The sequence below is a fragment of the Haliotis rubra genome, unplaced genomic scaffold (genome assembly GCF_003918875.1).
Source record: "Haliotis rubra isolate DU_JTF1 unplaced genomic scaffold, ASM391887v1 Scf43, whole genome shotgun sequence".
Lineage (NCBI taxonomy): Eukaryota > Metazoa > Mollusca > Gastropoda > Lepetellida > Haliotidae > Haliotis > Haliotis rubra.
The window spans coordinates 1,164,423-1,180,058 of NW_025767113.1; the positions used below are offsets into that span (position 1 = coordinate 1,164,423).

At 40.4% G+C, this 15,636-nt stretch overlaps 1 protein-coding gene across 1 annotated transcript; it reads left to right on the forward strand.

Moving 5' to 3' along the window:
- Positions 1-246: 246 nt before the first annotated feature.
- Positions 247-15,254, forward strand: LOC124288917 (protein disulfide-isomerase A3-like). The gene is made up of 13 exons (XM_046725509.1): positions 247-485; positions 2,202-2,289; positions 2,952-3,069; positions 4,453-4,560; positions 7,202-7,328; positions 7,621-7,734; positions 8,069-8,191; positions 8,625-8,807; positions 9,221-9,323; positions 9,742-9,870; positions 12,013-12,092; positions 12,429-12,486; positions 14,476-15,254. Exons 1-13 carry the CDS (start codon positions 352-354, stop codon positions 14,590-14,592), a joined length of 1,482 nt encoding a protein of 493 aa, XP_046581465.1. The 5' UTR covers positions 247-351; the 3' UTR covers positions 14,593-15,254.
- The last annotated feature ends 382 nt before the right edge of the window (positions 15,255-15,636 follow it).

Here is a 15,636-nt window from a genome sequence, read left to right on the forward strand (position 1 = left end):
GATAACCAGGAAACACTTCATACCAAATTCATGTAACATGTTTAAAAAAACCCCATAAACAACTATTTTCTTAAATATGCGAAACTTAGCTAAAATCACTTAAAACTGATGTTCGGAGCTTTTGAATGTAGGGTTGTTACTAAAGCGCTGTCTATAACGAACAATGTAAGGAGTTTACTTTTTCCGCAACAGGTGTCTTGACCCGGAAGAACTCTACGAAGGTCATACATCGTGGACCAATGAGAATCCGACAACGCACAAGCCGGGTCCACGTTAGGTCACTTCCATAGGCACGTTGCAGGGTAAAGGTGTGTGAAATTCATTAGAAACTAGATTCTCATCGAAGACAAGATGAAGATTCTGGTCGCAGCTCTTGCTTTTGTCGCCGTCGCTTGTGCCAGCGACGTCCTCGAATTTACAGATTCCGACTTTGCCTCTAAAGCTGCGCAACATGAATTGATCCTAGTCGAGTTCTTTGCACCATGGTAAGTTTTGATGTCTGATAGCATAGAGGCTCTTAAATAGTTTAACCGTCTTCATTTTGTTCTGTTACGAAACTCTTTATAATTTGACATTCACATACATTACATTTACTATTAGTAGCAGGACGATAAGAAACGCACACTTTGTTGTGCCAGCGTGCATTAAGAATGAAGTTTATTCATAGCATACAGGGGAAGCATGACTACCTCTCTGGAACATGGGCTTGGAAACACATCAAGTTACACAGAAGATACATGATACATATTAAGTTTCTGCTTTTGGTAAACTTATCTGCAAAAAGCAGAAAATATCTGCTGTTACAAATGAATTATTACTTAATCACAGTAATGGCAAACAGAGTTCATCTATATCTTAACATACTGGTAGCTAAATTGAAACTTTGAGACTTAACTTGGGGGGTAAATAATCTGATCAGTTTTAAATATTATTTCTGTTAAAGATATGGACATGAGGGTCCAAGAGTCTTCAGCAGCGAGTAGGTGGTTATAAATGTAGCGTTTACATAGAAGGGTGTTGTCTTCATCATTTTCGTTATCTGAAATTTTGACTGACTAAATACGACGTTCAGAACAGGGTTCCAGTTTATCAGAGATAGTGAATGTTCCCGATGTTCAACATGTCCAGCTGAAATAAACTTGATGTGAAATGTGAATCAATTTGTACATAGTAATAAACGATAATTGTTCTTGAAGAGCTGGTGTGCTTATTAGTTTAACAATGGATTCCTTGGTCAATGGTTGCTGTTACAAGGGACCTCCAGATATTTGTGATGACAGTTTTTGTAAATACATTTGGTCTGGATATTGTCAAAAGCTTCAATAGTATCATTAACATCAAAGTGATATTTTGAAATATCAGATATTGTTTCAGGTGTTGATATTTACCTCTTTGATATTGATAATGGTTCATTTTCAATGTACTGACATACTAAATTAAAACACAGGTCCTCTAGAATTGATTGGTCTCTATAGTGTGACGTTGAAAGTACTGCTATTGCCTCATCAGAAATTGGTAACAACCTTGACCGTTCATTATTTTCACCATACATATTCATACATATTTGCACTTGGGCTGCAACGAATTTACCATTAGGTGAATGAAGTTGGGTAACGAATATTATAACAAGTCATCAGATGGTGTCGTCTATTATTCAGTAAAACATTAATGCAATAACTTATTTCACATCTTTTCACCATTTTGACGGTTAATTTATCACAACATGAGCAAGTGACATTTCTGTCAAATAAAATATGAGCTTATTAACTAGCAAGGGTATAATCCATTTTGCATGTTGCGTTTGCATAAATAACCCCCTAAGTTTAGAAAACGTGTTCCAGTGAAAATAATTCATGAATATTAAATTCTAGTGATCAGAAATATCATTGTATTCAAGAAGAAACAGAGTTCGATTCAAAGAATATGATAGCAAACTGTAATGGCCCTACTTTGCATACAGTGCAACACACAATACATAACCTTCCTACCAGTTGGTGTGTTAACAGGATTAGATGGTGTACTTTGGTACAGATTGGTTGACATGAGTTAGCTGTACTTCACAACCTGTGAAGGTCCGGGTTAGAATATTGGCCTTCAGTAACCCATGCTTGTCATAAGCAGCGACTAATTGGATCGGATGGTCGGATGAAACTAAACTCACTCACTCACTGTCTGTACTTCACATTGATTTCTACTTGCAGGTGTGGCCATTGTAAAAAGCTTGCCCCAGAATATGAAAAGGCTGCAACAACTCTGAAGTCAAATGACCCTCCTGTTGCTTTGGCCAAGGTAATCCGCGGGATTGAATACTCGTAAATGAATTCATTCAAATAAGTCAAACATATCCATGCTGCTCAGTTGAAGCCAGTGATCGAGAAGTATTAGCCTACTGGACAACACTCGTCTCTAATTCTCACCTCCTGCTGTTTACGCAGTTGTACACTGTAAATATTTATGTAAAACAAAATACCTGAGGTATACTTTACTGAATCCATGGAAGTAGGCCTGTGTCTGACACCGTCAAGTCCTACAATGAATTGACTTGGCTGTAGGGGCTGGTTGTTACCAATGTAATTGTTTAGTTGGCCTGTGTATGACACCATCAAGTCCTACAATGAATTGACTTAGCTGTAGAGGCTGGTTGTTACCAATGTAATTGTTTAGTTGGCCTGTGTATGACACCATCAAGTCCTACAATGAATTGACTTGGCTGTAGAGGCTGGTTGTTACCAATGTAATTGTTTAGTTGGCCTGTGTATGACACCATCAAGTCCTACAATGAATTGACTTAGCTGTAGAGGCTGGTTGTTACCAATGTAATTGTTTAGTTGGCCTGTGTATGACACCATCAAGTCCTACAATGAATTGACTTAGCTGTAGAGGCTGGTTGTTACCAATGTAATTGTTTAGTTGTAGTATTTTGAACATGGAGACTTTACTTCTGTTTCCAGGTTGATTGCACTGCCAACACTGAGGCGTGTAGCAAGTATGGAGTGTCTGGCTACCCTACGCTCAAGATCTTCAGGAATGGGGAATTTGCTGAAGAATACAATGGTCCCCGAGAGGCAGGTTGGTCTCAACTGATCTATTTGACCGTTATCTCTTGTTCAGGAACAGATTGTATAGAATGTGTGTGACTGACATGCTGAGCTCATTGTTGAATAACCATGACAATCAGTGGTTTCATTCTTACCTGATGTGCCCCTTGGAGTTGCATTCGCTACGTGGCTTAGATATATCCCATTATCGTGTCTCACTTTGATAAACAAAGGTCTAGTTGAAAGTAACAACACTCCCTTAACAAAGTATTTGTAAATGTTCTTTTAAATGCCCATGAATAATAGACTGAATTCATGGAATGGATACAGTTCGATTCACCGAATTCGCGAGTGATTCGTAACAAGACCAGTGACCCTAGGTGTGTGTTTGTACTGTTGTCAATTAGACAGTATGTGTTTGTACTGGTGACACAGTATGTGTTTGTACTGGTGACACAGTATGTGTTTGTACTGGTGACACAGTATGTGTTTCTGTCTGTGAAACTGTTGTTGATCATGCAGAGAGGACTGATCTTAGTTGACTGTAGAGGTGTGACGATGCAGAAGTCGACTGTAGAGGTGTGACGATGCAGAAGTCGACTGTAGAGGTGTGGACGATGTGGCAAGAAGTGACTGTAGAGGTGTGATGCAGATGCAGAAGTTGACTGTAGAGGTGTGACGATGCAGAAGTCGACTGTAGAGGTGTGACGATGCAGAAGTTGACTGTAGAGGTGTGACGATGCAGAAGTTGACTGTAGAGGTGTGACGATGCAGAAGTTGACTGTAGAGGTGTGACGATGCAGAAGCTGACTGTAGAGGTGTGGCGATGCAGAAGCTGACTGTAGAGGTGTGGCGATGCAGAAGTCGACTGTAGAGGTGTGACGATGCAGAAGTCGACTGTAGAGGTGTGACGATGCAGAAGTCGACTGTAGAGGTGTGACGATGCAGAAGTCGACTGTAGAGGTGTGACGATGCAGAAGTCGACTGTAGAGGTGTGACGATGCAGAAGTCGACTGTAGAGGTGTGACGATGCAGAAGTCGACTGTAGAGGTGTGACGATGCAGAAGTCGACTGTAGAGGTGTGACGATGCAGAAATTGACAGATACGATACGTATCACGATATCTTGGAACGATTCAATGCATATCACGATATGCTATCTTTAGTTATTTTCTTTCAAAACGTATATTTTGATAGCAAGCAACAGTGTAAATTTCGACATAACCGTCAATTTCTAGTGAAAATTCACTACTTTAAGATCAACGATACATATCACGATATGAAAAAAGTATTGATATATTTATTGTCAGATAAAGTATCACGATTATCGATACTATTTTATTATATATCGTCACAGCTCTTGTTGACCATAAAACGTCCCCATCCCCACATCTGATATATGGTATATTCCTCAGGTGGTATCGTCAAGTTGATGAAATCCAAGGCTGGTCCTTCCTCTAAAAATTGTGAAACAGAAGAGGATTTGAAGAAGTTCCTCAGCGTGGATGAATATGGCGTTGTGGGTAAGGCAGCTTGATCACTGTTGTAACAGGCAGTTTTCATAACATAGTTTATCTTGCATTAAATGATATAGAAAGTTATGTCCTAAAGGATCTTCCAGCTGCTGATAACTTGCATCCATGTACCATTTGTCATTTGTATATTGCTCATGTTCTTTCTGTAGAGTCAGTGTACAGTACACATACCATGAATGTTCTTTCTGTAGAGTCAGTGTACAGTACACATACCATGAATGTTCTTTCTGTAGAGTCAGTGTACAGTACACATACCATGAATGTTCTTTCTATAGAGTTAGTGTACAGTACACATACCATGAATGTTCTTTCTATAGAGTTAGTGTACAGTACACATACCATGAATGTTCTTTCTATAGAGTCAGTGTACAGGTACACATACCATGAATGTTCTTTCTATAGAGTCAGTGTACAGTACACATACCATGAATGTTCTTTCTATAGAGTCAGTGTACAGTAGCACATACCATGAATGTTCTTTCTATAGAGTTAGTGTACAGTACACATACCATGAATGTTCTTTCTATAGAGTCAGTGTACGTGCAGGAGTACACATACCATGAATGTTCTTTCTATAGAGTCAGTGTACAGTACATACCATGAATGTTCTTTCTATAGAGTTAGTGTACAGTACACATACCATGAATGTTCTTTCTATAGAGTTAGTGTACAGTACACATACCATGAATGTTCTTTCTATAGAGTTAGTGTACAGTACACATACCATGAATGTTCTTTCTATAGAGTTAGTGTACAGTACACATACCATGAATGTTCTTTCTGTAGAGTTAGTGTACAGTACACATACCATGAATGGTTTTTCCTAAAGCAAACACGATCACATCTGGCAACTGTCATTGTAAATAGCGTATTACCAAATCTGTACAGAATGAAGCTGGTTAACTGTGTTGTCCCTGTATAGTCAGTGTGGTATTTTATTACAAATCACTGGTATATCATGGTAGAAGGTGTGCACAACTGAATGCTATTGTCAGCTTAGTTTATGGTCCAATTACATAATAATCATAGGTAGGAATACAATGAGTCAACTTCTAAGACGTCATGTCGGGTTTGTTTCAGATAGAAAGTCACCATTTTGTTTTGGCCCAGTACATGACACTGTTTATGTTGAAAGGGCTGCACTGGTGTAATGACACATGAAGAAAACAATGTCATTCAGATTCCTGTATCCCCACACTGTCATTCAGATTCCTGTACTCCCCACACTGATTCCTGTATCCCCACACTGTCATTCAGATTCCTGTATCCCCACACTGTCATTCAGATTCCTGTATCCCCACACTGTCATTCAGATTCCTGTATCCCCACACTGTCATTCAGATTCCTGTATCCCCATTCACCTGTATGTGTATCCATCAGATTCCTGTATTCAGATTCCTGTACCCCCACACTGTCATTCACTGTCATTCAGATTCCTGTATCCCCACACTGTCATTCAGATTCCTGTATCCCCACACTGTCATTCAGATTCCTGTATCCCCACACTGTCATTCAGATTCCTGTATCCCCACACATTCAGATTCTGTCATTCAGATTCCTGTATCCCCACACTGTCATTCAGATTCCTGTATCCCCACACTGTCATTCAGATTCCTGTATCCCCACACTGTCATACAGATTCCTGTATCCCCACACTGTCATTCAGATTCCTGTATCCCCACACTGTCATTCAGATTCCTGTATCCCCACACTGTCATTCAGATTCCTGTATCCCCACACTGTCATTCAGATTCCTGTATCCCCACACTGTCATTCAGATTCCTGTATCCCCACACTGTCATTCAGATTCCTGTACCCCCACACTGTCATTCAGATTCCTGTATCCCCACACTGTCATTCAGATTCCTGTATCCCCACACTGTCATTCAGATTCCTGTATCCCCACACTGTACATTCATTCAGATTCCTGTATCCCCACACTGTCATTCACATTCAGATTCCTGATTCCTGTACCCCCACACTGTCATTCAGATTCCTGTATCCCCACACTGTATCCCTGTACCCCCACACTGTCATTCAGATTCCTGTACCCCCACACTGTCATTCAGATTCCTGTATCCCCACACTGTCATTCAGATTCCTGTATCCCCACACTGTCATTCAGATTCCTGTACCCCCACACTGTCATTCAGATTCCTGTATCCCCACACTGTCATTGATTCACGAGCATAGGGATAATTGCATTGCTGTTGTATTCTGGTATTCTGGTCCAGGGACAAACAAAACGTTACTGGAGGGGGTCAGGCCCAGTCAATACAGGTGCCCCATCCCCCACCAGTCAGCTGGCAGGGTGCCTGTGCAGTGTTCGAATATAGTCAAAGCTTAGCTCACATCATGAGTGTAGGGTTCTGTCAATTTTGAACATCCAAACAAGTTTTTGGACTGATGCCAATGATGAGATTAGATGAGCCATTTCCTTACTCATCTGATGTTCTGTGATCATGAATGATAGGACTGAGGCACTTCCTGTTATTGATGAATTGTCCAAAGAATCACTTGTTTTAGGTGGCAGTATATTTGATAAATCAGTCATGGCTTGTTACTTGATTATTACCAATCAAATCTGCTGTCATAATTCTTTACCACGTTCCATATTGTTCACATCTAGGTTTCTTTGGGTCTGAGGATGATGAGTTAGCCCAGATCTTCAAGAAGACAGCTGATGCAATGTCCAGCGAACTGCGATTTGCTCACACCTACAGCAAAGACGTTGCAAGGAAATACAAACGCTCTGAGTAAGCTCCCTGTTTATAGTAATGGGATAAGTTATGAAAAAGATCTTAGTGGGAAGCTTTGTGCTGCTTATTCAATACGGTGGATGAGAGAATTGATGGGAGAAGTACCAGCATGTCCAAGAAGCATTCTGCTTCTGACTAGTTTCTGTTCACTTTTCAGCATGTTCAGATGTTAGCTGTTTTGCAGTTATGTAAATTGACTATTGTTTTGTTATTTACTTGTTTGTGAAATAATTACAACACATGTAGCTGTGCTCATAGCCTTTATGTTAACCAATGTTTTCTTTTTCAGTGAAATTGTTATCTTCAGACCCAAAAAATTCCAGAGCAAATTTGAAGACAATGAGGTCGCCTTTGATGGGGACGTCAAGGAAAGCAAAGTGAAGAAGTGGGTTGAGGATACAAGGTAAGAGTGTTCACTGAAACACAGCTGCTGACATGGCCCAAACTGAAATATACATTCTTGTAAAATGTCCAGATATCATTGTTAGTGTTGATGTTATTTGCAGATATGTCATATATCTACAAATGATCAGTTCCTCTTTCTTTGAATTAAAGACTTGTTGTACATGTTATTTACTACTTGAAGACGGACTATATTCCTACTTGCGTAAAATGAATTGAGAACTAGTTAAGAATGATAGCGAATGATAGCTTAAAGCCAGTGAGGATTACCATCATTAGATTTCTGCTTGATTCCAGCCCAGTGGCGGAGATATAAAACTGTGATCTGGTTTCAGCTTGGGCCTGTGTGCACAGAGGGGACAAGATAATGCCAGCAAGTTCAAGACTCCCTTGTTTGTGGCGTACTATGATGTGGACTATAAAAAGAACATGAAGGGAACAAACTACTGGAGGAACAGGTGAGTGCTGGAGAATCCTGTGTATTAGATTGACCGGGAAGAGCTGTAAGCTGTGCATGCATATGTCTGTTGGAATGTTTCCCCCAAATATAACACGTGTGAAGATCTTCAGTATCCCATACTTGTTGTAAGAAGGGACTAACGGGATCGGGTGGTCAGGCTCGCTGACTTGGTTGACACATGTCATCGTATCCCAGTTGTGTAGATAGATGCTCATGCTGTTGATCACTGGATTGTCTGGTCCAGATTCTATTATCTAAGACTGCTGCCATATAGCTGGAATATTGCTGAGTGCGGCATAAAACTAAACTCACTCCCACACCAAATATGGGATGATACAACGTCTGGCGTCAGTGTTGTCTCATCGCTCTGTGTTTTCTCTCATTATGTTATCATGTAACATTTGTGTGGACATGTGTTCTCTGTCCAAAAGAGTCATGAAGGTTGGGAAGAAGCTCCAGGGAGAGGGCAAGGCTGTCTACTTTGCTATAAGCAACAAGGAGGAAATGAAGTTTGAGCTGAACGAGAATGGTATTGACGATATCTCCGGTGACAAGCCATACGTCTGTGCCAGAGATACAAAAGATAAAAAATACAGGATGGAGGGAGACTTCAGGTGTGTAGTGCAGCGTGGTTCAGGCAGCAACTTGTTTAGGGTTATGCCACAATGTTTCAGTGCTACTTCTTGACACTGGGGCATCTTGAGGTTGTCAGTTTCTAACTTCCAGTCTCACAACATGTTTGAACTTTGATTATTAAAAGACAAATGTGTGTTTTTTATCTTGTATCAGTTGTCCACATGTGCAGTGAAGGACTTGCTTGATGACCTGTCAAACATGTTTATTATTCAATAAATATGCCAAATCTGGACTATAGTTGCTGTTGGTGGTGGTAAAAGCCTTCATTTCTTTTATTCTTGTCAGTATTGGACCATGTCCTCTTCTTTCCACATGAGTGTTGTTTATGGTGATAATTTCGTGTATCCAAATCTGCACTACATTGTGACAAGCGTCATGGTCCATGTTTCAGCATGGACACATTTGAACAGTTTGTGAGGGATGTCCTGGATGGGAAGGTGGAGCCATACCTCAAGTCAGAACCTGTCCCGGAACCTAATGATGAACCAGTCAAGGTACACACTGTTGTCTGGCAGACTCTGGAACCATAACACACTGAACCCGGTGTTTAACTTGTTCCAGGAAGAGTCCATCTCTCATTTGATTCATGAGTGGATCAGTCCAAGTAGATGTTCAGTTTGGTATTCCCCCCCATTGCAGTTTGACAACTGGGTAATTGTTTTGGATTTCTGAACAAATATTGTGTTCACTTTCTGACACATAACTTCTGATTTGGAGGATCAGTGTTGTTTAGCATCTACAGTTAATCAGCCTTCCTGCCTCAAGCTGCACCTCACGATTGTAGTTTACATGCACAATACATGCACAATGGGAGGGCCCATGGCAGATAAGCAAGACAGAGTCCCTTGAAGACCTTGCCCCGTCAGTGCCTTTCTCATCTCATGTCTCATGATGCTCTGATTTTTTTTCTAGGTTGTTGTGGCCAAGAACTTTGATGAAATAGTCAATAACGAAGAAAAAGATGTTCTCATTGAATTTTATGCTCCTTGGTGCGGCCATTGTAAGAGTTTGGCCCCCAAATATGATGAATTAGCAGAAACGGTAAGTGGAACCTGGTGCTTGTACTTGTGATTGGTAGTGACTGCTCCTTCAGTGCATGTTGTGTGTGCTTATTGACCAGCTAACATGATGATACAAGATGGGACGTAATTCAGAAATGCTTTGCTGAAAATCTTTCTGATTGTGCTGTGTGAGCATGTAGTGTTTTATTAGACAGAATGTTTTGCCAACGATACTGACAATTTGTCTTTGTAGTTCAATGTGAAGGTTGAAAAGAACACCCCATAAGGGAGTCAGTGTATGACGCTGGAATAAATGTGCAAGCACAAGGTCGTGTGTGTTTCACTTGATTCTGTATTTTAATTATCTGTATTGTACCAACTTATGACATGGCAGAAATCATCTTTAGACATGCATGCAAATAATTTGCAGCCCTAATTGAATGCGGTTTGAATATTTAGCCCCTGATTCTAGTTTAAGGCATATAGGATGCAGGTTTCACCCCAGTCTGTCCCTGGATCTCTCATGGGAAGAGTTTTCTAGAAGTCTCCTCAAACTCAAAGCTGAATTTGGAATATTTTAAGTGAACATTCTTTCATTGTGTTTTGGCAAGAAAACTGTTTCCTTCAACATATGAGTCTCTGGAAGTCTTATATACTTCACACAACTTGGGTATTGAGACTGTAGGCTCTTTATTGGTCTTGAAATTCCTGGATTGTCAAGTTGGTTGTTTCAGTCTCCTTTACTCGTTTGATTCTTTTGACCTCGTGTCTAGCATGGTGCGCCGCCATATAGCGGGAATATTGCTGAGTGTGGCGTAAAACTAAACTCACTCACTCTAGCATGGTGTTTCAACAAGCATGTTCACTGACCAGCTAACATGATGATACAAGATGGGACGTAATTCAGAAATGCTTTGCTGATAATCTTTCTGATTGTGCTGTGTCAGTATGTAACGTTTTATTAGGCAGAATGTTTTGCCAACGATACTGACAATTTGCAGTTTGATTATTTAGCACCTGATTCTAGTTTAGGGCATATAGTCTGTCAGACATATAGTCTGTCCCAGGATCTCGAATGGAAACAGTTTCCCAGAAGTATTCTCAAAGCTGAATTTGGAATGTTTTATCTGAACATTCTTTCCTTGTGTTTTGGCAAGAAAACTGTTTCCTTCAACATAGTCTCTGGAACAACTTGGGTCTGGAGACTGCAGGTTATTTATTGGTCTTGAAATTACTGAAATCACTTCCATGTCCTGAAGTAAAGGCTTCGCCAGATACCACAGTAATGACATAATGGGATAGTATCGTACCCTTTGTTTCAGTCTCATTTACTCGTTTGATCCTTTGATCTAGTCTCGAGCATGGTGTTTCAACAAGCATGTTCACTGACCAGCTAACATGATGATACAAGATGGGACGTAATTCAGAAATGCTTTGCTGATAATCTTTCTGATTGTGCTGTGTCAGCCAACACATTATAATGTAACAAACCCAGTCAATATCTTTGATCTGTTCGACGCCATCTGTTAGTGCAGTGGTTAAATTTCAGTATGATTACTGACCAGCTGAAATGGGTCACAATTTAAAATTACATTGTTTTCCTTTTGACACTATTGTGTCTCTTCCTTTTCCAGAGATTGGAACGTGTAGTGTTATTTATGTTCCCCCAAAACAGATTTTGAAAAATAATTTATAAAGTGTTTTATAATTTTGATAATATTGCTTGGATTAAAACACAAAAACATTCACCCAACTATTCCATTCAGCAAAGATGGAGAGAGTGTACATGTACAGTGGAAAGGTGAATTTGGGTGTGGTGTTTTTTCATTTTTTGGGGTAACATAACACAGAATGTTTTTACTGTATCTCAGGTTAAGGTTGACAATCAGTTTGAGTCGGGATAAGTATGGAATATTACATGTTGACAATCTGCCTGATGTTGTGTATTGGTTTGTCTGGTTTCAATGAAGGACAGCAGAGGTTAGGTCAGGATTTATTTCTCTTTCACTTCTGTTATGGCATGTGTTATGAACTTAATGGGGTCAATTAAACAGCACTTGTATGTCAGGATAATGTTTCATTACCTGGTTCAACAATACAAGTACCATTCCTTCACCCAGGTTGTGCTGTATGTATAGTAACATCCTTACTTTATGACCTGACATGGATGCCTTTGTTTCAGCTCAAGGATGAAACCGAGATCACGATAGCCAAGATGGATGCTACAGCAAATGATGTAGCCAAACCATATGAAGTCTCTGGGTATGTTACCCTTCATCTCCAGCTTCTGACCGTATTGCCCCAAATTAGATGTAGTGACTGTAGAAATAGCTTGTCATGAGATAGATGAATAAGGTGCATTGATTGACATTGTGACGGCCATTGCTCATGTCTGGGGAGCCCAGCTGGGGACATGAAGACCTCGTGAAGTAACAAGTGATGGTTATGTTGCGATGTAGGTAGCAGAAGGGGCCTAGGGTGTTAATGTCTAAAACAGTTAACCATAGCTACAACAGAAATGACATCTACCAAAACCCTATAGACTGATGCTAGGCGTGAAATACTACAGAATACTGTATGTGTTTGTATTGGTTTCAGATTCCCAACACTATACTTTGCACCCAGGAAGTCAAAGGGTGCTCCCAAAAAATATAATGTGAGTATGCCATTGGTGTGACATCAGCTTGAAGAGTGACGGTAGTGGTGGCAGCTGCACACAGATGATGGTGTTTCAAGACGGGGCAGACAATCACTGTTGATACTCGAAGTGCTGATGTGTGATCTTTTTGCCACCTTTGCAGTTGCTTTTCTGATACCTTATTCTACCCGCGTAGATCCGTGCTAGAATTGGTCTTCAGTAACCCATGCTCGTCGTTAGAGGTGACTTACGGGATCAGGTGGTCAGGCTCGCTGACTTGGTTGACACTTGTCATTGTATCCCAATTGGGTAGGTGGATGCTCATGCTGTTGATCACTGGATTGTCTGGTCCAGACTCTAATATTTACAGACCGTCGCCATATACTGTAAACGTATTTTTATTTTCGTGTGGTGCAATTTTCCCGGAATTGACAGTTTAGACTACATCGCGCGGTCAATTATTCGCGCAATCAGTAATTGCCGGAACTGCCAGCTGTCTCTTTGGCCGCCACTAATAGTGATAGCTGTGAAAACAGAGTGGCTTAACCTGTCATGCGGCGTTTATTACTTACTAACAGGAAATCCCTATCTGTGCGATATACTAGTACACAGTAGTCCGTTTACTCACGGAAGAGATGAAAAACACATCAGTCTTATGTTCCGAATTCTGACGATCTGACGAATTAACTTCTACTGTATATGAAGCTCTTTGTGATTTCAAACAAGCCGGGATGTTGTGAATGAGATGATTGAGTGTTAAGTGACTATTCGCTTCATGATGTACTGGTAAATAAAATTTTAAAGTGAATAAATAAAATACTGCTGTATTATTTCTTTCCGAGTCGTTTCATGGTAATCTGTTTTGTATCAAACCATCTGTCATGTGACCAATTTCCATCGCGGCCACAACACACTTTGCTGTTTTCGCTAATTCGGCGATGGGATTTGGCTCATTATTTAATTATGTTTTGGGAAATCCATTATAGCGACAGTTAAGTATGATTCTTTATGCTACTATCAGTCGTCATTTTAAGATTCCCGTAGATTTCTGTCTTCAAACTTGATGTGTTATGGTAACAACTCAGGGGCGAGCGTGGCTAGACTGAATGAATGACAGGTTTATTCGCGGTGTATAAATTTTCGCTCTAAAATGTTTTGCGCGAAAATAAAACCTGCGCGAAATATAATACGTTTACAGTAGCTGGAATATTACTGAACGCGGCATTAAACTCACTTGATCACTCATTCATACCTTCTTGGTGTTCATACGTCTGTAATTCCACTGTGGGTGTCATCGCCTTCATGATGGTGCGTACACCATCAACCATTGGTTTAGGCCAGCTTTGACCCAGGGGTTCTTTCTGTTTGAAGTCACAGGTTTGGCTGGTTATGGCCCATTCTGGCAGATGACAGCCTGTATTGACTACAGGACTATGTTTATTCTTGTGTCGTCTTCTACCTACGTCAGCTCTTTTCAATTATCCAGTGTTATGACTCATGTCATTTGTAAATAGCCTGGTCTGTTTCCCTCCCAAGCGTTGAGTCCTCACTCCAAGATATCCTGTATGCAGCTGCCAAAAAGATGAAGGCGTGGCTTCTGTTCCCACACCATGCTTTGTTGTGACTGATAGGACTGGGTCCAGAGCAGTTGTCCTGTTAAAGTAGAGATACATTACCTGGAAACTTCAGTTCAGTCTGTCTCAAGTGGGATATCCTGTCACCCACATGATGGTGTTTCAAGACGGGGCAGATAAATACTGTTGATATCCGAAGTGCTGATGGGAGTCTGATATATCCACTTGATGATAACATGATCTAGCTTCCGAAGAATTACCTTGCACATTAGCATGAATTCCAAGACAACATCATGGAACATTGCCCCAGAGCTGCGAGGACTGTAAGTCAATGCAGTGGTTTCGAATACCAGGCCTTACATTACAACTGTTTGTGTGTTGGCACAGAAGCTCATTGTCACTGATGTAACTTACATACAACTTGGTGTTTCAGGGAGGCCGTGAGGTTGACGACTTCCTCAAGTATCTGGCAAAAGAATCTACTAACCCACTCAAGGGATACGACAGAAACGGAAAGAAAGTCAAGAAATCTAAGAAGACCGAGCTTTAGAGGAGATTATTGTACAGATGTAAGAATATTCCGCAGTAGCTAGCCTCATCATCTCCCCTCCCCAACTGTCGGCAGGAGTGATAGTTTCATTGGCAGCAACCAGTGGAATTACTGCTCTTGTCTCTCTGGAATCATAAGCTCAAAACTTGTACATTTCATGCTGTCATTCTTTTAGTTTGTGATGTATATTTTGAAGATCATTTGTTTAGGGAGTGCTTGGGGTTTGTCATGAAAATCATGATTGTGAGCTTGTTTGTGTCTAAATCAGATGCTTCCAGTCTTCCCTACCAGACAACAGAACATACTACTTTGATAAGTATCATTAAGTACCATCTCTACCCTCCATCTCTACCCTCCATCTCGACCTACAAAGTGTTTTTACTCAGTTGAATTCTTTACTTGAATTATTTATTCTGTTTGTAATATGGTTAATTTTATAGACTGATCTGCAGTATGTCTGTATACAGGTGTACACAAGTTCATTTTATGCTGACATGTTTATTTATGTGCCATCGGAATACAGTACTCTGAAGTCAGTACGACGTCGTCACGTCTTGTGCATTACATGGCTAATGCGTATGTTTGGCTCTTTGTTAACAGAATTTTCATACATGAAAGATGTATAAATGATAGTTATATCGAAATAAATATTACATTTAATAGTGTTTGTTTTGTTTGTTCATGTGGCGATGGTAATGGTACAGATTTGCTTGTTACGCCAAAAACCTGGGTTCAGTTACCCCCATAGGTACAATGTGTGAAACCCATTGTTGGTGTCCCCTGCCATGATATTACTAGAATAGTCTTTCACATTGTACATGCTTCTTCGTTGAAACCATCACACCCCTGGCCATAAATTATGAATGGTCCCTGACGTCACGTCCAAGATGCTCATTTCCAGCAGAGTGTAAACTTTTATTTTCTGACATGTAACTTACTGATCTTAAGATTGCACAATCTTAAAAATAAACCTTTCAAACGTTTGTTGAAGGCATTGCAACTGACTGCTCAGAGTTGCGTCCCTTTAATGTGGCGACTAGATTC

Coding starts and splice junctions, on each gene's coding strand:
- LOC124288917 (XM_046725509.1), top strand. CDS start 352: ATGAAGATTCTGGTCGCAGCTCTTGCTTTTGTCGCCGTCGCTTGTGCC. Junction 9,324..9,741: donor CTAATGATGAACCAGTCAAG/GTACACACTGTT, acceptor TTTTTTTTCTAG/GTTGTTGTGGCCAAGAACTT. Junction 12,487..14,475: donor GTGCTCCCAAAAAATATAAT/GTGAGTATGCCA, acceptor TTGGTGTTTCAG/GGAGGCCGTGAGGTTGACGA.